This window comes from Scyliorhinus torazame, chromosome 10 (assembly GCF_047496885.1).
Source record: "Scyliorhinus torazame isolate Kashiwa2021f chromosome 10, sScyTor2.1, whole genome shotgun sequence".
In the NCBI taxonomy this organism is placed as follows: domain Eukaryota; kingdom Metazoa; phylum Chordata; class Chondrichthyes; order Carcharhiniformes; family Scyliorhinidae; genus Scyliorhinus; species Scyliorhinus torazame.
This window is the reverse complement of record NC_092716.1, coordinates 166,316,677-166,338,817: the sequence shown is the minus strand read 5'-3', so window position 1 is coordinate 166,338,817 and position 22,141 is coordinate 166,316,677. Positions and strand designations below refer to the sequence as shown.

The window sequence follows — 22,141 nt, the reverse complement described above, 5'->3', positions numbered from 1 at the left end:
AAAACAGCAAATGTGACGCCACTGTTTAAAAACGGAGGTAGCTGAAAAGCGGGTAACTATAGGCCGGGTTATAGGCTATATATAACTATAGGCTAACTATAGAAGCTTAACTTCTGTACTGGAGAAAATGATTAAATCTGTTGTTAAGGAAGAAATAGCGAGACACCTGGATAGAAATTCTCTCATTGGGCAGATGCAGCATGGGTTCATGAAAGGCAGGTCATGTTTGATGAATTTAGTGGAATTCTTTGAGGACAGTACGAGCGTGGTGAACAACGGGTAAACGGTGGATGTGGTGTATCTGGATTTCCAGAAGGCATGCGACAAGGTAAATAAGATAAAGGTGTATGGCATTATAGGTAATGTATTAGCATAGATAGAAGATTGGTTAACAGACAGAAAGGAGTGGGGATAAATGGGTGTTTTTCTGGTTGGCGATCAGTGGCTAGTGGTGTGCCTCAGGGATCAGTATTGGGTCCGCAGTTGTTCACAATTTACATAGATGATCTGGAGTTGGGGACCAAGTGTAATGTGTCAAAGTTCGCAAAAGACACTAAGATGAATGGTAGAGCCAAGTGTGCAGAGGACACAAAGACTGCAGAGGGATATAGATATAGTGTAAGTGAGCGGCTAAGGGTCTGGCAGATGGAGTTCAACGTCGATAAGTGTGAGGTCATCCATTTTGGTAGGAATAACAGCAAAATGGACTATTATTTAAATGATAAAAAATTACAGCATGCTGCTGTGCAGAGGGACCTGGGTGTCCTTGTGCATGAATCGCAAAAAGTTGGTTTGCAGGTGCAGCAAGTAATTAAGAAGGCAAATGGAATTTTGCCCTTCATTGGTAGAGGGATGGAGTTTAAAAGCAGTGAGATAACGTTGCAGCTGTATATGTGCTGGTGAAGCCACACTTGGAGTACTGTGTACAGTTTTGGTCTCTTTATTTGAGAAAGGATGCACTGGCACTGGAGGGTGTGGAGAGGAGATTCACTAGGCTGATTCCAGAGCTGAGAGGATTAGCTTATGAGGCGAGACTAAGTAGACTGGGACAATACTCATTGGAATTTAGAAGAATTGGGGGGGGGGGGTATCTTATAGAAACATTAAATTATGATGGGAATAGATAGAACATAAGCAGGGAGGTTGTTTCCAATGGTGGGTGAAACTAGAACTAGGGGGCATAGTCTCAAAATAGGGGGCAGCATATTTAGGACTGAGGAACTTCGTTGTCCAAAGGGTCGTGAATCTGTGGAATTCCCTGCCCAGTGAAGCAGTTGAGGCTATCTCATTAAATGTTTTAAGGCAAAGGTAGGTAGATTTCTGAACAGTAAAGGAATAGAATGTTATGGTGAGTGGGCGAGTAAGTGAAGCCGAGTCCACAAAAAGATCAACAAGATCTTTGTGTGATGTGCCTGATTGCATCGGTACTATATAAATTCTGGGGTGACAGCTCCCTGGGTGTTCGGTGTTTGCAGTTAATTCCCTTTTTTTCTGTATACTGAGGTGAGTGTTTTTAAGAGTATGGGGTGTAGTATTGAGCGTTGTCTGACGATTCCCCCCCCCCCCCCCCCCTTCCAAACCTAGTCCCCTTGTGGCGGTGCCGATAAGGCCTTGAGTTGATGGGCCAGATGCTGTGGTGTGCACCGTCCCCAGGTTCGGTGTTAGCAGCTTCGCCCTTTGTGTGGTTAGTGGGGGTGTTGTGCAGGATATAATGTTTGATGGGGTGTACGCCGGGCTGTCCTGTTCCCGTTTTGTGGTGCCTTGTTGGGCCCAAAACGCTTTGTTTGTTTTTGTTGTTGTCTGGCCTTTGTGGTTTTTGTTGCCCTCTTTGTCCTTCTCAAATTTTTTGTTCGCCTCTCCTCCATAGTTGTTTCTGGACTTGGACTCATCCAGCTGCGGAAGATTGTTCCCTAGTGCTGATTGGGCAGTGAGTTAACCAGCACTAATGTAACAGGTCAGCTGCAGTAGCAGCTGACAGAAAGGAGTGAGGACCCGGAGATGTGTAACTGGGTCCTGTGTAAATACTGCAGTTATGCTGAATAAATGCCTTTCTTATGAAGTTTTCGGATTCCCCTTCGCCGTTTACTTCACCAACCATCCTGAATTCTCTGTTCTTTTGACTCTGACTGACACTCTCTTCGCCCCACATAGGCTGCAGGCTCCAGAATTTCCTCCTTCAACTGTCTCTCTTATATTTAGACTGTCCTTAAAGCCCACCACCATGACTATGCTTTTGGTCACCCATCCCGAACAACTCTTCTTTCCACTCAGCCTACCTTTCTTTGATTATACCTATGTGTATGCCTTGCAGCCTTCTTCTACATTAAAGGTATCACATGAATGCATTGTTATATGACTCCTTACCAACCCAGTTGCTTTTGTCAACTGTAATTATTGAGCTAAAATCTTGCGGTGGAAAGGTGTCATAGGCTTTTAACTGCAGTGATATTGGATGTCATTTTATTGCATGTCACAATGATTACTATGTGTTATGTACACAAATGGCACATGTTGCTACCTTAGCAATGTTGCACCTAAGCCTTTGTAAAGACCAGCAATTCCTTTGCTCCTCAGCAGCTCTTTGGTGATCTGTATAGCAGTCTGTTGGGATTTGTTGGTAGAGGTAGTGTGACTAGTGCTGGAGATGGGGCCCCCCACGGGGGAACTCGACACTGCCTCGGCTGCCATCAGCTTCCGTTGGGCTGCTGCATGTAATCAGATAGAGAAAGGAGGTCAGTTACAGCAAACAGATTAAACAAGCCATGCAGAACAGGAGAATGGGTCAGTGTCAATGAAATAGGCCCCATTATTTGACCCTCCAACTTTCTTTGCTCCCCCCCTATCCAGGCCAAAAGGTGCAGACTCACACTGGGGTACAAATTTCAGATACCAGGTTAAGTGGCCTGCAATGTTAATAAGATGTTCAGACGTTTCTCTCATCACAGGTAATGCTGAGAATGTTCTATCCAAGACCGGTGTGGTCACACCTCTTAGATATGGGGTGTTCAAAGTATAAAAGACTTCTAGCAATTAATTATGTCCAGAAGAGGTAACATTAAGATATCGGAGACACAACTACCCAATGGGGAAGCATTAAATGCTAAAGCCCCAATACTTGCTATTCATTTTGGTAATGTCATTTTGGCAATGTAAAAACATTGAGATAATTCTGCACATCCAATATTCATATGCAACGTTCCATGATTAAAAGTCAGTGTCAGTTTGGCTCAGCAGTAATTATATGCACAGCAGGGACGTTACTGGGGAAGTGCAAGGTTCAAGGAGTTAGTCACAGTTGTTACTATCTTGGCAGTCTGCCATTATAAATACATCATTCATTCACTCTTTGACCATCCACAATAAAAACTAGAATTCAGCCCCCTTCCCCACCACCCCTGTTGGCACAGATGGCAAAATTCCAGCTTTCATCGCCAGTCAGTAATGAGTTCATTATCTCAGACAGGATAATAGTGGGGTGGTAGAGAGAAGAGTTATGGTTGGCTAACCCCCTCCCAAACCAGAGAACCACTTGCAATGCAATAAACCATTGGAAAGGCACAAGACTAGACATCAGGTTGGGCAGGGTTGGGGTTGACTACGATGCCCCTTGCAGTTGAATAGCCCAATGACTAAATTCACACAAGAAGAATGGTCATTTGGGTAAGATAGTAAAGGGTGGTGATGCTTATCCCTTGGAATCACTAACCCAAGTGAAAGTCAGTGGCTTCAGTAGTGAACAAGGAGATTTCAGCAAGTTAATTGTTGGTTTGGTCACAAAATGGTCCTAGCAAAAAATGCCTTTGAAACATCCTTCAGCAATCGACATTAATGTCTTGCTATTAAGTAGTTAACTCTGGTCATAATTGTTCTGAAAGGTTTCTTCACTTGACATCTTGCCTTAAACTGTCCCATTTAGTCAATAATAATAATCTTTATTAGTGTCACAAGTTGGCTTACATTAACACGGCAATGAAGTTACTGTGAAAACAGCCATTCTTTCCATCTCCGATATTTTTATTGCCAATAAACAAAGTGTTTAAAGAAAAAAAAATTAAATATTTTCACACATATTATAATTTTTATCCCCAGTTTCTTATAGAAGTATCCAAGAGCCTAATCTGTAGTATCCAGAGACTAATCTTGAGACTCAGGGACAACCTTTGGAAGATTGAGACCCCAGCACTGTGCAGGCTATCTTTTTTTACTGCTACATACCAAGACGTCCTGCATCCTGCAGCTGAATCTTCAGCATCTCCATCGGGGTGGTTACAATTACTTGACAGGTCCCAGCACCACAACCTGCCAGCATCTCCTTGATCAAGGTCAGCTTCTTCCTGTGAAAGGAAGCAAAAGAAAAGGTAACAGCGAGTCTGGTATTAAGTACTGAAAATTGAGCCCCTCATGCCACATCAATAGCTTTAAAGGATCAGGGAAAATCTAGCTCTTATCGTGCTCTGCTGAAGATATTTTTGACAGAGGGAACCGGATCATTTGTGCATTTCTATTTTTGTACTCAAGAGCACTGATATCAGATTCCACTTTGCTTACCCAGTGTTAGCTTCAAGCACAGGTGCAGGAAGGGTTAAAATACTGCGTGTAAAGCTGTCCTGTACCAACTCCTCGAGCACTCTCAATTCATTGCCAACAAATGCTGCATTTTGCTCTGCAGACTCATGCTTTATGATGTTTGGTGCTGTTAAAAATGGTCACCTTATAACCCATCAGTCAGAGCTGGAATTTGCACTAGGCTTCAGACCTGGCCGGTCAGGATCCCAAGCCATTCAACCAGCCATGCAACTTCTAGAAGTTCAATAAAAACACAGTATCTCCTTTGGCAGCTTACATTTTGAAACACTGCTTTGTGTACACAAAACACATCCTTACCAGAGCAATATCAAACATGAATCTATAAGAAGTGACTTTAGATTGGTTAAAGGCAGCAAGTAATTTACGTCTGATGGGACATATAAATCCAAGGTCACTCAATGGTCAACAACAAAGCAGAAATATTCAAACCATCCACAGCAAAGGCAGAAACAATTGCATATCTACTGTGGAACAGCCCAGCTACTTATTTTCTTTAAATGGCGAAATCCACAGCGGTAGGACAGTTTCTAATTTTGCCTTTAAATGTTGTTCTTCAATTTAAAGGCAGTGGTCCAGTCCATGGTGGATGGGAATAAGATTAAAAAGGTAGAAGGTTCACAAGGGGAAGAAATGTTTATCAAAACAAATGTGAAGAATTGAGACCAAACTCTTTAAAAAAAAATAATAATAATTTCCAATTAAGGAGCAATTTAGTGTTGCCAATCCACGTACCCTGCACATCTTTGGGTTGAAGGGGTGAGACCCACACGGACATGAGGAGAATGTGCAAACTCCACATGGAAGTGACTCGGGGCCAGGATCGAACGTGGGTCCTCGGTGCCATGAGGCAGCAGTGCTAACCATTGCGCCACCCAGAGACCACTCTCGCAGAGTGTTATTGCTCTTTTGATGCTGGTTCCTTTGTTCAGAAACATAAAATCTTACATCATGTCCTATGAGAATTTATAGCAGGTAATGGGTCACAATTGGACTGGAGCTCAACGTACTTCAATATAAAGTTCTCCAACATGTTGCTTCACGGTGTTTCCTCCTCACTGATATCTAATACATATCTTGTACTCCAGTGATATATTTCCTTTATAAGTCAACAAATTTATCCCGCCCTCCTGCCTGACCATCTAATATTCATGCAGAACTTTGTTCTGTGGTCTACATTTTGTAGTACAGTTTGATTGATACCGACATGGTACCCCACATAAGCATCCATGCTGCTGGTAGGAGCCTGGGTAAGTCCTCAGCCTATTTGACAATGGAAGGTCATAACTCTTAAACCCGATCCTGCCTTCACTATTACTCAGACACATACAATTTCCAGAGGGGTCACTGGAACGCAGTCGGGGCAGGAATGTTGGTTTTTGTTCCCATTCCTAACCCAGGTATATGGAGGCAAATTTTAGCATTCCATTGGCGATCAAATAGCACAACAAACACTGAAATTTGAAGATGGAACCTTCTTTATTAGTTTCACATTAGATGTTGAATTTCTCACACATTGAGTTGAAAGTTCTGGTTATTCGGTTGCAGCCAATTCATAGGTTTTGGATAACCAAACATGAAGATCGTCACCTTTATTAATTGCTGCTCAATGAGAAGTGGTGGGATCAGTGGAATGGCTGAGGTATCAGACGTGGAACTTACAATCGGAGGAGAGATTTGGTGGTTGTTGTAAATAACTTAATCTGTTGCTTAGGTAAATGTGGCGTCTTGGACCTGAACCACTTCATTCATCTGAACAGAGTGAAAATGACCATTTACCTAATTTCCCCAAAAGGTAATATTAATAACCTACTTATATCTGAATGAAAATTGAATGCAGAGCCCACCCAAAAGTCTTGAATTAGCACTGAGTCAGAACCAAAAAGCTGGGGTCATGACCCATTTGTCTTAGCTTGAGAATCCCATTTAGATACCATAAGACGGAGACGAATTAGGCCATTCAGCCCATTGAGTCTGCTACGTCATTTAATCATGGCTGATATGTTTCTCATCCCCATTCTCCTCTCTTCACCCCATAACCCCTGATCTCCGTATTAATCAAGAACCTATATATCTCACTGAAGGATAGGCAAGGGAATCTATGTGTGGAGCCAGAGGAAATGGGCGAGGTACTAAATGAATACTTTGCATCGGTATTCACCAAAGAGAAGGAATTGGTAGATGTTGAGTCTGGAGAAGGGGGTGTAGATAGCCTGGGTCACATTGTGATCCAAAAAGACGAGGTGTTGGGTGTCTTAAAAAATATTAAGGTAGATAAGTCCCCAGGGCCGGATGGGATCTACCCCAGAATACTGAAGGAGGCTGGAGAGGAAATTGCTGAGGCCTTGACAGAAATCTTTGGATCCTCGCTGTCTTCAGGGGATGTCCCGGAGGACTGGAGAATAGCCAATGTTGTTCCTCTGTTTAAGAAGGGTGGCAGGGATAATCCCGGGAACTACAGGCCGGTGAGCCTTACTTCAGTGGTAGGGAAATTACTGGAGAGAATTCTTCGAGACAGGATCTACTCCCATTTGGAAGCAAATGGACGTATTAGTGAGAGGCAGCACGGTTTTGTGAAGGGGAGGTCGTGTCTCACTAACTTGATCGAGTTTTTCGAGGAGGTCACTAAGATGATTGATGCAGGTAGGGCAGTAGATGTTGTCTATATGGACTTCAGTAAGGCCTTTGACAAGGTCCCTCATGGTAGACTAGTACAAAAGGTGAAGTCACACGGGATCAGGGGTGAACTGGCAAGGTGGATACAGAACTGGCTAGGCCATAGAAGGCAGAGGGTAGCAATGGAGGGATGCTTTTCTAATTGGAGGGCTGTGACCAGTGGTGTTCCACAGGGATCAGTGCTGGGACCTTTGCTCTTTGTAGTATATATAAATGATTTGGAGGAAAATGTAACTGGTCTGATTAGTAAGTTTGCAGACGACACAAAGGTTGGTGGAATTGCGGATAGCGATGAGGACTGTCTGAGGATACAGCAGGATTTAGATTGTCTGGAGACTTGGGCGGAGAGATGGCAGATGGAGTTTAACCTGGACAAATGTGAGGTAATGCATTTTGGAAGGGCTAATGCAGGTAGGGAATATACAGTGAATGGTAGAACCCTCAGGAGTATTGAAAGTCAAAGAGATCTAGGAGTACAGGTCCACAGATCACTGAAAGGGGCTACACAGGTGGAGAAGGTAGTCAAGAAGGCATACGGCATGCTTGCCTTCATTGGCCGGGGCATTGAGTATAAGAATTGGCAAGTCATGTTGCAGCTGTATAGAACCTTAGTTAGGCCACACTTGGAGTATAGTGTTCAATTCTGGTCGCCACACTACCAGAAGGATGTGGAGGCTTTAGAGAGGGTGCAGAAGAGATTTACCAGAATGTTGCCTGGTATGGAGGGCATAAGCTATGAGGAGCGATTGAATAAACTCGGTTTGTTCTCACTGGAACGAAGGAGGTTGAGGGGCGACCTGATAGAGGTATACAAAATTATGAGGGGCATAGACAGAGTGGATAGTCAGAGGCTTTTCCCCAGGGTAGAGGGGTCAATTACTAGGGGGCATAGGTTTAAGGTGAGAGGGGCAAAGTTTAGAGTAGATGTACGAGGCAAGTTTTTACGCAGAGGGTAGTGGGTGCCTGGAACTCACTACCGGAGGAGGTAGTGGAGGCAGGGACGATAGGGACATTTAAGGGGCATCTTGACAAATATATGAATAGGATGGGAATAGAAGGATACGGACCCAGGAAGTGTAGAAGATTGTAGTTTAGTCGGGCAGTATGGTCGGCACGGGCTTGGAGGGCCGAAGGGCCTGTTCCTGTGCTGTACATTTCTTTGTTCTTTGTTGTTAACAAGAACTCGTATGAGTAGGTTCTTCCCGGAGGTGGAGGATAGATGTGAACGATGCCAAGGAGGCCCGGCCAACCACGCCCACATGGTCTGGTCTTGCCCCAGACTTGCGGGGTACTGGACAGCCTTCTTCGAGGCAATGTCCAAAGTGGTGGGGATGAGGGTGAAGCCATGCCCGAACGTGGCGGTCCTCAGGGTATCAGACCAGCCAGATCTATTTCTGGGGAGGGCGGATGCCCTTGCCTTTGCCTCCCTGATTGCCCGCCATGGAGAAAATCAAATTCGCCATCCAAGGGTCAGACGACGGCTTCCACAGAACGTGGGAGCCCCAATTGTTCCGGGACCTGTTTGTGGCCAACGAACAAGCAGAAGAATAGCCAGGTAGCCAAGAATCAGGGGAAAGTAGCCGAGGCGGGGGAGGGAGGGATAGACCAGGGGGGGGGGATAGCAGATAAACCTAAGAGAAAAGAAGGGCGAACCACAGGAGAAGGGGAGAGGGGGTGGCGGAAGAGGGAGGAGACGGGGAACAATAGGGGGGAACCAGTGAGGTGGGGGGGGAGGCAAGGAAATTTTGTATGCTCTTGCTTAAGCTTTTATGCTGTTCTTGACTTCCCTCGTCAGCCATGGATGCCTTGCCCCCCCCTTAGCATGTTTCCTCCTCCTTGGGATGAATTTCTGTTGTGCCTCCCGAATAACCCAAAAAACTCCTGCCATTGCTGTTCCACTGTCTTCCCTACTCGGCTCCCTTTCTAATCAACTCTGGTAGCTCCTCCCTCATGTCTTTGTAGTTATCCTTATTTAATTGTTAAACCATTACATCTGATTCCACCTTCTCCCTCTCAAACTGCAGGGTAAATTCTACCATATTGTGGTCACTGCTCCCTAAGGGTTCCTTCACCTTAGGTACCCTAATCAAGTCTGCCTCATTACACATCACCAAATCCAGAATTGTCTGTTCCCTAGTAGGCTGTGTCACAAGCTGCTCCAAAAAAACATCTCTTAGACATTCTACAAATTCCTTTTCTTGGAATCCACTACCAACCTGATTTTCCCAGTCCACCTCATATTGAAGCTCCCCATGATTATTGCAATATTGCCTTTTTTATATGACTTTTCCATCTCCTGATTTATTTTCTGGCCCACATCCTGACTACTGCTAGGGGGCCTGTACATAACTCCCATCAGGGTCTTTTTACCTTTGCGATTCCTCAACTCTACCCACAGAGATTCTATGCCTTTTGATCCTATATCGCTCCTTGCTGTCGATTTAACTTCAATGCAACCCCGCCCCTTTTCCCATCTGCCTATCCTTTCAATAGGTCACATATCCTTGGATATTTAAATCCCAGCCCTAATCCCCTTGCAGCCACGTCTCTGTGATGCCCACAACATCGTACCGGCCAATTTCAATGTGCGCAACAAGCTCATTTACCTTGTTCCGTAAACTGCGCACATTTAGGTACAACACCCACAGTCCTGCATTGACCACCTCCCTTTTCATACTTGGCACCTTTTTTGCTCTGCCTAAGGGTGATGTTGTTCTTTTATTTTGGTTCTCTATTTCCCCTTCAGTTATTAGACCTTCTAAACTCACATGCTGGTTCCCACCCCCCTGCCATACTAGTTTAAATCCTCCCGAGTGAATCAAGCAAACCTCCCAGCCAGGATATCAGTGCCCCTCCACCTTAGATGCAACCCATCCTTCTTACACAAGTCCCACCTGCGCCGGAAGAGATCCCAATGGTCCAAAAATCTGAAACCCTCCCTCCTGCACCACCAGTTTAGCTGCACTATCCTCCTATTTCTCGCCTCACTGGCACGTGGCACAGGGAGTAATCCCAAGATTACAACCCTAGAGGTCCTGCTTTTTAGCATACTGCCTAACTCCCTGAACTCCTTCTGCACGACCTCATCACTCTTCTGGCCTATGTCGTAAGTACGTATGTGTGCTATGACCTCTGGCTGTTCACCCTCCCCCTTCAGGATGTCCTGTGTTCGTTCAGAGATTTCCTTGATCCTGGCACCAGGGAGGCAACATACCATCCTAGAGTCTCTTTCAAGTCATGAGACATATCAACTCCATACTCCCAGAAAGCCTTGATCCACGGCAATTCGCATACCATCACAAACGATCCAGCAGACGCTATCTCCCTGGCCCTACACTCATCCCTGGAGCATCTCGACAACAAGGACTCCTACGTCAGATTCCTATTCATTGACTACAGCTCCGGCTTCAAAACCATAATCCCAGCCAAGCTCATATAAAAAGTTTGGCTCCAACTCCATCAAAACGTTTGCTGATGACATAAGTGTAGTGGGTCAGACCTTGAACAACGATGAATCAGCGTACAGGAGGGAGTTAGGGAACCTAGTGACGTGGTGTAACAACAACAATCTCTCCCTCAATGTCAGCAAAACTAAGGGGCTGGTCATTGATTTCAGGAAGCAAAGTATCGTACACGCCTGTCTTTATCAATGGTGCCAAGGTGGAGATGGTAGACAGCTTCAAATTCCTAGGTGTGCATATCACCAACAATTTGTCCTGGTCCACCCGCGTCGATGCTACGACCAAGAAAGCACAACAGCGCCTATATTTCTTCAGGACACGAAGGAAATTCAGCACATCCATACTAAAAATTGCTGAGTCACAGATGCACCACAGAAAGCATCCTATCTGGCTGCTCACAGCCTGGTATGGCAACTGCTCAGCCCAAGACCATAAGAAGAGTTGTGAGGACAGCTGAGTCCATCACGCAAACCTGCCTCCCATCAACTGAATCGGTCAACACCTCCCGCTGCCTTGGGAAAGCGGGCAACATAATCAAAGACCCCTCCCACCTAGGGTTTTTCCCTCTTCCAACCTCTTTCAAGAGAGACAAAAGTCTGAGAACACGCCCAGATTCAAAAACAGCTTCTTCCCACTGTTACCAGAGTCCTGAATGACCCTCTGATGGACTGAACTGATCTCTCCACACATCTCCTCTACTGAGTAGTACTACACTCTGTATGATTCACCCGATGTATGTTTCTATGTATTTATATTGTGTATCTATCATATGTCCTATGTTTTTCATGTTTGGAACAATCTGGAGTGTGTACAGAACAATACTTTTCACTGTAGCTCAGTACAAATGACAATAAATCCAAATAAACTTTGATAACACTGAATATCAAGTATATCATATAATACACAGAAAATATAGTTCCATCCATGCTCTGCCTTTTCCATTTTCACCCTATCTGTCAGGGTAAAGCAGAACGCCTGTTACACTTATCCAGGCCAAATTACATTCTTGCTTTTAGACTGTATGATGCTGACAATGCCCCAAAGTGTTCCATTCCCGAGCATTGACATCTCTCAGCGTGATGAGCACAAAAATATTATTAAATATGAATTGTATTTTTCTTAACAGCTTGGGTCATGCATTTGAGGTTTCTGACAATTCAAACGGTTGGACTACAAATTATATTTACAGATTAATTAGAAAAAGCTAATAAATTCCTTGGAGGAATCTGAAATTTGTTATGACAGGCAAATGGTCTTAAAGACAGATGATCTTGCAAATTGCATTGCAATTCAGCATGAGAGAAAAACTTAATGAAAACATACCCAGCACAAAGATGTCAGTCATGGCCTAGGTGGTAGTATTCTCTTCTGAGTGAATAGGTTGTCTTTTAAATTCCACTCCAGGTACTCAAAAGCTCATAATCTCAGTTGATATGTCTGTATTTAGGGAGGGTTATATTGTCAGAAGTGCTGTCTGTTTTGTTACCAGTGTGGTAGGTAACATGTGCTACTCAAACCTTGGTTAGTGATGAGGTCATCTGAATCTCAATGAAGACTCGAACACGTCCAGTAGTAACAAAAGGTTTATTGAGTAACTATAACAATAATTGCAGGAGTTCTTTACTTTAACTTTGATACTAGTGATAAGGTTAACAAGATCTAACTACAGTAACTATACGTAACTCCACTAGCCATCTGAACTACTCTGCTATTGCCCTGGTCACAGTGCACCCAAGAGAGAGAGAGAGGCCCAATGCGGTTGCCTTTTATACCCCTGTTGGTCCGGCCCTCTAGTGATCATGTGGTGCTACTGATTACACATTAACCCCTTGTGTACATGCACATATAGACATCACTACACTGTCTTTTAGATCAGAGGTTAAACCAAGGCCCCGTGCCGCTCTCACGTGAACGTAAAAGATTCCATGACACTATTCAAAGTGAAAGAAATTCTCCCTGATGCCTGGGCCAATATATACCATACAACCAACATCACTGAAACATCATTATCTCGTTGCCATTTGTGGGACCTACTTGCAAAAAGTAATATTTCCTCCATTACTTAAGATCAAAAGAAATGGGAGGAGTAGGACATTCGGCCCCTTGCTCTTGCACAATCTTTCAATAAGATTATGGCTGATCGGATTGTGGCCTTAATTCCACTTTCCTGTCTTCATCCTACCCCCTAATCCAAATTCTCGATGCCCTTGTAAATCAAAAATCTAACTCACGAAATTGCTGGATACCGCAGAAGATATATAAGAGAACAGAGGGGAATATTTTCACACAGAGGGTGGTGAGCATCTGGAAAGAGCTGCCAGAGGCAGGTACAATTTGTTCCTTTAAAAAACAGTTAGACAGTTACATGGGCAGGGTGTATGTACAGGGATATGGGCCAAATGAGGGCAAGTGGGACTAGCTTAGTGATAGAAACTAGGCGGCATGAATAAGCTGGGCCGAATGGCCTGTTTCCATGCTGTAAACATCTATGACCCTATTTATGACTTTATATGTGCCCTGACAATATTCTGGCAAAAGTTCTGAAGACTTGTGCTCCAAAACCTGCCGCACCCCTAGCCAAGCTGTTCCAGTACAGCTAGAACACTGGCATCTACTCAGAAATGTGTAAACTTGCCCATGTGTGTCCTATACACAAAAAGCAGGACAAATCCAAACCCTATCAGTCTACTCTCAATTAATAGTAAAGTGATGGAAGGGGTCATCAACCGTGCTATCAGGCTGAACTTACTTCACAATCTGCGCACTGACGCGCAGTTTGGGTTCCGCCAGGGTCACACAGTTCCTGACCTCATTACAGCCTTGGTTCAATTATGGACAAAGGAGCTGAACTGCAGAGGTGAGGTTAGAATGACTGTACTTGACATCAAGGCAGCAGTTGATAAAGTGTGGCATCAAGAAGCCCAAGCACAACTGGTGTCAATGGGTATCAGGAGGAAAGCTCTCCACTGGTTGGAGTTATACCAAGCACAAAGGAAAATGGTTGTGCTTGTTGGAGACCAGTTATCTCAGACCTGGAACATCACTGCAGGGGGTTCCTCAGGGAAGTGTCCTTGGCCCAACCATCTCAAACTGCCTCATTAATGACCTCCCTTCGAACATAAAGTCAAATGTGGGGATGTTTACGCAAATGTGGGGATGTTTGCTGATTGTGCAATGTTCAGCACCATTTCCAACTCCTCAGACACTGAAGCAATCCAAGTGCAAATGCATTGAGACCTGGATAATATCCAGGCTTGGGCTGACAAGTCACAAGTCACATTCTTGCTGCCCAAGTGTCAGGTAATGGCCATCTCCAATAAGAGAGAATCAAATCATTGTCCTTTGACATTTAATGGCATTACTATCATTGAATCCCCCACTATCAACATCCTGGGGCTTGCCATTGATCAGAAACTGAACTGGACTAGCCACAGAAATACTGTAGCTACCAGAGCAGGTCAAAGTCTAGGAAGCCTGCAGCAAGTTACTCCCCAAAGCCTGTCCATCACCTACAAGGCACAAGTCAGGAGTGTGATGGAATACTCATTGCTTGCCTGGATGAGTGCAGCTCCAACAACACTCAAGAAGCTCGACACCATCCAGGAAAAAGCAGCTCACTTGATTGGCACCCCTTCCACAAACATTAACTCCCTCTGCTACGTGTACATGTACATGTGCTTCATGTACAACATGCACTGCAGGATCTCACCAAGGACTCTTAGGCAGCACTTTCCAAACCCACAACCACTACGATCTAGAAGGACAATGGCAGCAGGTACATGGGAACACCACCATCTGAAAGTTTCCCCTCCAAGTCACTCACCATCCTGACTTGGAAGTATCGTGCCATTCCTGACTTGGAAATATATTGCCGTTCCTTCACTGTCACAGGGTCAAAATTGTGGAACTCCCTCTTTTAACAGCACTGTGGGTGTACCTGCACCACATGGACTGCAGCGGTTCAAGAAGGCAGCTCGCCACCACATTGTCAGGTGCAATTAGGGATGGGCAACAAATGTTGGCCTAGCCAGCGAAGCCTATCCCATAAAAATGAATTTTAAAAATGTCATGTACAGTTGCTGCTGCAATTCATCTCTTTTTAAAATTCATTTTACCATATGTTTCAACAATGAGCAGGAAGGCATTCAGCCATGGTTAATTAATGCTCGGCTTGTTTTCTACTGAAGCCTGGAATCTGACACCAAATTTCTATATTATCAAAGAAATCCCTTAAGGTAGTGATCGCTCTTTAATTTTATCAGTCAACATTACAGGTGGATTTTCCATAGCTGCTATTGTCCATGTGTCAGCTAGTGAATGTAAGTGACCTATTCAGTTTTGTGAAGCACTTGCAGCTGCAAATTATCCTTATATATCGTAACACAAACACACACATTTCAGCATGGGTTACTGGGTAATTATCAAGATGCCAGACAAGCACCCTGGGCTGATGAATTTCTACACTGCAGCCCAAGGTTACTGATGCCAATTTTAACACCCGTACTTCTAGTCAGACTGAGATTAGCAAACTCATCACAGATCCCTTTATCTAGCCAACCTACCCAAATAGATTGGTTCAACTCATCTCTGGGGGCTTTCAACACTAAAGCCAGCCAAAATAAGCAAGCTAATCCTCGAGGTTCTAATTTTGTGATGTCAGTCTTATATTTAAAAGAAAACATCCTGATTACCTGTGCCCCTTTGGTTGTCAATAATATGATTAGCCATATTTCTCTATTTGTAAGGATTATTACCGGATGGATATTGCATGGAATCTTTTCATTACAAACAAGGACAGTGGTTCCCAACTATATAACAGTGTAAATCTGCTGCTTGTGATCTGGCAGCCCATTTTATTTTCACCTACCACCATCCCCATAGTCCTTCCTCTATCAACTGCTTGTATTACTAACCACATTTTTCTCAACAAATGTTTTCACATCTTTTGCCAACATACACACATTCAGACTTAATAAGTTATATAATTTGCTTCTTAAAATCAAATTATTAAATGCTTTACATGTTCAAGTTACAGTAGTAATCTATTTTTAAATACTGTCAGATTGACTTTGTAGAATCTGAAGATTATGGTTTTGATTTAATTATATAAATACAGTGTATTAACTCCATGTCTGAAGCACAGCATCCATTGCTGGAGCACATTCATCCGGTGTGAATATCAACTCCTATTCACCATTCAGCGATTTCTCACTGGAATATATACAAAGGAATTGGAGTTGGTTGCGTTGCACTTTAAAGGTAGGTAGTCTACAAATTTTAATATCTAGATCCACATGTTAGAATGTCCATTGGTGAGGTACAGGAGAATCCCTTTGCGTCTGCTTCACCATTCTGTTAAATTATGGATGATTTTAACAGCTCCATTTGCCTGTCTCTGATCCATATGCATGAACATCCTTGCATAACAACAATTCAATCTCCGATTTGAAAACTTCAACAGACTTTGAGGAGGCAGAGGGTTGGAAAATAGAGTTCCAGATGTCCACCAGCTTTGTGTGAAATGGTACTTTCGGATTTCACTTCTCAATGGCCAGGCTCTCATTTAAAAGTTTATACATACCCCTTTGTTCCCGTTCATGTTCCCCCCCCAAAAGGGTAAAGGTAGCTCACATTCCTTCATCATTTAAAAAAGTTGAGATCCCCTGTCAACCATCTAAACTCAATCCAAAATTATATAGCCGGTCGCATCTATTCTACATTCCCTCCAAAGCTATCTATTCCAAAGTTTGGTGCCCAAAACTGAATATGGTATTCAAGATGGGACCTGACCAACTGAAGCAGCACTTCCTCTTCTTTATTTTCCAGCTCCCTTGAAAAAGGCCAAAGTTCCATTCGCAATTATGATGACAATTTGCATCTAACCTATGACAATTTGCATCTAACCTGTATTAAGTGTCAGGGCCTACAGAACAGCAAGGGAGAAAAACTGATTAAATTAAAATGAGAACACCAATTTTGGAGTAGTTAGCTGTGTAAATGACCTCAACTTTACAACAATGTAACAGATCCCGTATAATAAATGGAGAAAAGTAAACATACTGGAATTTGATACCTGACAGCAACTATCAGGGTGGTGAGGAATCAGAGGATATGCTTGCAATAATTCTCAATAAATCAATCAAAATACACATATTCAATCAAAATTATCCCCAGATCCATAAATGAACAGAGAATGCAGTGGGAAAAACCTTTGTCCTTGAGATGCGCCCCATAAATATTAATTTATGCTTAGTTCATTTGGATGAAGTTTCACTATTTTGAGACATCTGAATAACTGTACATTTAGGTTTGCATAACATTAAGGAATACCTTGGTGTTTTATACACACAAGGATATTATGATCGACTGGCAAGTTCTAGTTGAGAGGTGGAAAGCCCCAATCGACATTTCCTCTCTTTCAAACAATTATGTTTGATGGGGAAGCAAGTTTCGGGACACATGAAGTCTTCGATATGTATAAGTCCTTATTAATATTCATGTGCCTAAAACAATTATATAAGTAATTTCAAAAAGTAATGTGAGCAGGTCTTTGGTTGTCAATATTTAACTTGGTCATGTCCTGTTTGGTAAAGTCAGTACTCAAGTTTTGATCTGTCACGTAGAAAAGCAAATGGGACTGACTCTTCCTTGCAATGCACTAAATTTGTGATGCCGAAGAATGTCCTCTGGGGCTTTTTCATTTCCTTTAATCCTGGCTGCAAGCAAGACTTGAGCCACAATAAATGGACAGCACCAGGGCTCTGCTCCCAAGGTTATATTTTATTTTAAGAAATAAAATCTTTTTAAAAACTTTTGAAAACTAACAAAAATGATCAATACAAGTAAAGGAGGATGTACTTCCCTCCCTGTGGTGAATGTATAATTACTGATAATTCACCAGTGCACTGTGTTATGTTATTAACCCTGTGGGCTCTACCTATGGGCCATTGTGTGGCTTCACCCACAGGGGATATGTTGGGGCATGTACGGGCTCCGCCCATGGCTCCACCCACTATACAGGAAGTATAAGAGGGCCGCCTTCAGTGTTGTACCGGTCACAGGCAGGCTCAGTTCTAAGCTGATTAAAACCACGGTTTATTTCTCCACGTGTCTTCGAGTGAATTGATGGTCGCATCAATTTAATCAGCTTAAAATACTACTATAGAATCAGCCCTCAAACCTGACAGACTGGAACTCGATCCACAGGCCGCGGAGGCGAAATACATTTTTTCACAGTGGCTTTGATGCTTGAAGGCCTATCTCGCTGCGTCGTCTCCGCTATCCGTCACTGACTAACAGAAGCTGAGCCTCCTCCACGCACGGGTGAGCCATCGCATTTCTGTCCAGCTCGACGAAGCCGCTTCCTATACAGAAGCCCTCGCACTACTTGAACGCCTCTATGTGCGGCCTGTGAATGAGGTATACGTGCGACACGTCTTCACCACTCGCCGCCAGCGCCCCTGGGAGTCTCTAGATGATTACCTACGTGACCTCAAAGCCCTCGCGCGCAACTGTAACTATCAGGCCGTTATGGCCACTCAGCACATGGAGCTCGCCGTCCGAGACGTTTACGTGGCGGGGGTCCGATCGAACTATATGAGACAGCGCCTGCTCGAAAAAGGGGCCCAGGACCTGGACGACATGGTAAAACTGGCTGCCTCTCTGGAGGCCGCTTTTCAGAGCCTTACTGCATTCCCGGCCGATCACACGATCCCCTCGTGGGCCCCCGACCCGAGACTACCCCAGGCCTGTGCCGTGCGGCCACCCGCCCATCATGGGGAGCTACCCTGCTACTTTTGCGGCCAGTCCCAACACCCCCGACTGCACTGCCCGGCCCGCAACGCGAACTGCAGCAGCTGCGGACGAAAAGGACACTTCGCCAAGGTCTACCTGGCCAGGTCTAAGAACGCGAACTCAGACCCGATCCACAGACTCTCAGGCCCGCAGACCCCGCAAGGTGGCAGCGCGTCTGCCGACTCCGCATAACATGTGCAACTAATGGGGGCTGCCATCTTGGCCATCCTCCCCCACGCGGCCGATCACGTGCAATCCATGGGGGCCGCCATCTTGGATGCCATCGTCCTCACCGCCCGCCACGCTTGACCAATGGGGGCCCGTCACCCCCCGCCGGACTTCATTTTTTATCAGGGAGTGAATGTGGTGAATGTATAATTACTGATAATTCACCAGTGCACTGTTATGTTATTAACCCTGTGGGCTCTACCTATGGGCCATTGTGTGGCTTCACCCACAGGGGATATGTTGGGGCATGTACGGGCTCCGCCCATGGCTCCACCCCCTTTACAGGAAGTATAAGAGCTGCTGACCTGCGGGGCCACCTTCAGTGTTGTACCGGTCACAGGCAGGCTCAGTTCTAAGCTGATTAAAACCACGGTTTACTTCTCTACGTGTCTTCGAGTGAATTGATGGTCGCATCACTCCCTATTAAGTATTGGGCACATTTCCTGAGAACTTTGCTCAAAAGGTTTTGCTCACATCTTAAGAAAACTAATTAATTCAGATGTTTTCTATACAAAGCTCCATGGTTGCTGCATCTGCAATGCAAAGGATAAGATGACATTTGGCTTTGTTCCAGTTATGCAATAGCACGCCAGTACTGAAGGGTAAACTATAAGCAAGCAACGCAGGTAAACCAGAAGACATAGACCATTCCAACAAGTCATATTGGAAGTTTAATTAACAAGATTTATTTTTACACATTAGATTTGAGAGGGAGGGAGGGAGAGCTTCTTTGTGTTATTCTGCATCTCCCATCCCCCAATCACCAGCTTCTCATATGTCGGAAACAGCCATCATACATAGTGATTGCGTGCAAGAGCATCTGCTCGCTTTTCGCATTCCATAGGAATCTGAGCCAGCCAGAGCTACAAATAACTTTGATTGTCTGCAAGGTTAAAACAAGTTAATACCAAACAAAGCTAGATACAGCAAAAGAATTGGGCTCTAAAAAAAAAATCAAAGCTAAAAAATCCGGCTTTTCATGATCTTTCAAAATATTGCCCACGTTACCTGGATCAGTAAAATTATATAGTCCATAACAACACGCCATCTCAAGGGATTTAAGAATTTGGGAAAGTCACAGTATACTGCACCCCTTATTTAAATATTGTTGCAATGGGCCTTGCAGACATTTTGTGAGTTTTACCTGAATCAGGAGATGCCACCACTTTAAAATTTGTAATCTGAAGTACATTCATGTGGTGTCACTCAGAGAAAGTCATGTGTTTTGACATATTTAAAAAGTGTCGGAAACAAATGACTTGGAAATCTACACCCATTGTTAGGGTTTTGCTTTGCCCAAAATGGAGCACATAATCTTTCCCTCATAACACACTTCCCAATTACTTACGGTTAGGGAGAAGAGTGTATACTGGCATTGCCACGGTCTTGAAATTTTCCCAAGTGTGTTGCTGCAATCTAACCAACTAAAACCACCTATTATCTGAGAGTATTGTCATTTGTAGGCTTCTCAACATTCAGCTAGGTCCATCTGATTTAGGCTTAGGCCTGCAGGGCTATCTGAAGCTGAGTGGAACGAATCCCACCCTCTAGACACAGGCTTATCTTTCTAACAGTGCAGCTCATTGATCATCAACAGTGTCCTAGGATTATGTAAACCAGCAGTGCTCAAATACTTGATTACAGTCTGCCATAGAGATTTGATTTGGTTCCCATCTTTGAAGCTGCTTTGGATGCCAAAGAAATCCCACTTACCTCCAGCTTCAAGGCATATAGTCATAAGCTACTGGACCACTAACAAGTGGAGGTTGAGTCCCTGTGAGGTGGGCGACAAGTACCAGGAGCTCTTCTTATGTCATATGGTGAATTGCACACCTCACCAATAGAGTGTCCACATGATTCACCATGATCACCCAGATTTCAGCATGGGCACATCCTGTAGCTCACTGAACTGTGACTCCACCAGCTGGGAGCATTTCTGCAGTAGCTGTTTGACACTCATCCCAAAATTTTGTCATGCTGTTGGCACCTCTAGGGTGCCAAGTGAGTCATCAGCACAACTCCCTTCTTACACTTATTTCACCTTTACGTCAGGAACCCAGCTCAATGCTGGCTTATGTAAATCTTGCACATGGGCAAGTATTAGTTTTTCTGGCACGTCTAAAAATTCAGTAATTGTTTGGTCATGTCTTTCATGCCACATGATTTGCAACTTTTCTATCATTTAATGGCGACCAAAAAGCACCCTTCAACTCTTGAAAAGAGTTAGCAAACTGCACCCAGATTGCAGCCAGCATCCAGTCATTTAGGTTCTCATGGAAAGTTCAAGCTGACCAGGTTAAAAAGTGATGACAATACATAAAAGGCACACTAGGAGCAGGATTTTCTGCTCACCTCGCCATGTTTTACAGCTGCAGAGGTGGCCTGCCATCGGCCAGTGGCGGGAACAGGGTTCCCCGTTGTCCGCACCCTCCACCATCGGGGAACGCATGTTTGGGGCTCATCATCAGTGGGACCAGATGATCCCACTGGCAGGAACAACTGGAAAATCCCACCCAAGGCCTCTGCATGCTGGGAAATTAATTTGGTACTGTAACTCCTGCTCTCAACCAGAAGGTTTCAGGAACAGATGTGCATCCACACTCAGCCTGCACTGCAGTCGGCGGTGCATGCATATTCTACAACAAGATGGTGGGTGCATGCGGTGGGTGCATACAGCTTTGTTCCCAGGCCAGTTGAATTTTGCAAAAAGGCCAGTTTAACATTGCAATTTTAACTATTAAATTATATTTCACCTTTGATTTATTGGAATGGGTTGAAATGGCTTTGTACAGTGAGTTCATACACAGTCAGCTAGCTCAGATGATGGACAATGGGACTCTTTCTTCATCCCGGGGTCATGGTTTTGAGCCCTATATTGGCTGATTATTTTTTTCTTAAACGTTTTATTCAAAATACATTTATATTGATATTTACCAATGGTGAAACTCCGCTGTCGAGTATCTAAGTTTGCTTTCCAAGATTCTCTCTCACCCAAAAAATATCTATTCTGTCACCCCCTGGTATCTTCTACTCACTACTTCATTATTTGAAAAACAGTATTGCTGCCTTTAATCATATGCAAGCCTTTACCTTAAATAAAACCCTTCATCATAGATAAAGCTCCAAATTAAGGTCCATCATAATCCGTTAAATTCTGAACACGGAAGGAAGATATATAAATAGAATTCACAGTCATTAAGGAAACACACATTCAAGTTCTTCCACTAAAGGTCCTATTTCCAGCAATTCACTGGATAGATTTCCTCAATTTGGCTAGGCAAGGGAACTCACACTGTCTAAAATCTGATGATGACAAATTTTGAGGTGAAGCAATGTTGAAACAAACGATTTAAAACACTTACAGTCATTATTTTTGCCATTTCGAGAACCTGGCTGTT

The 22,141-nt window shown here is 44.0% G+C and overlaps 1 protein-coding gene and 1 long non-coding RNA gene across 4 annotated transcripts in view; one reads left to right on the top strand and one right to left on the bottom strand.

Moving 5' to 3' along the window:
- Positions 1 to 22,141, bottom strand: part of slc25a22a (solute carrier family 25 member 22a) — a 286,820-nt gene that overhangs the window by 46,280 nt on the left and 218,399 nt on the right. For all 3 annotated transcript variants that reach the window (XM_072518918.1, XM_072518919.1, XM_072518920.1), the window contains 2 exons: positions 4,216 to 4,334; positions 2,519 to 2,705 (listed from right to left, as the gene is read on the bottom strand). In XM_072518918.1, the coding sequence (XP_072375019.1) occupies positions 2,519 to 2,705; positions 4,216 to 4,334 (306 nt within the window). The remainder of the gene's footprint in view (positions 1 to 2,518; positions 2,706 to 4,215; positions 4,335 to 22,141) is intronic.
- The window catches only part of LOC140431024 (uncharacterized), an 81,064-nt gene continuing 63,144 nt past the window's right edge, over positions 4,222 to 22,141 (top strand). The window contains exon 1 of the long non-coding RNA XR_011949589.1: positions 4,222 to 4,358. This is a non-coding gene — a long non-coding RNA (uncharacterized lncRNA). The remainder of the gene's footprint in view (positions 4,359 to 22,141) is intronic.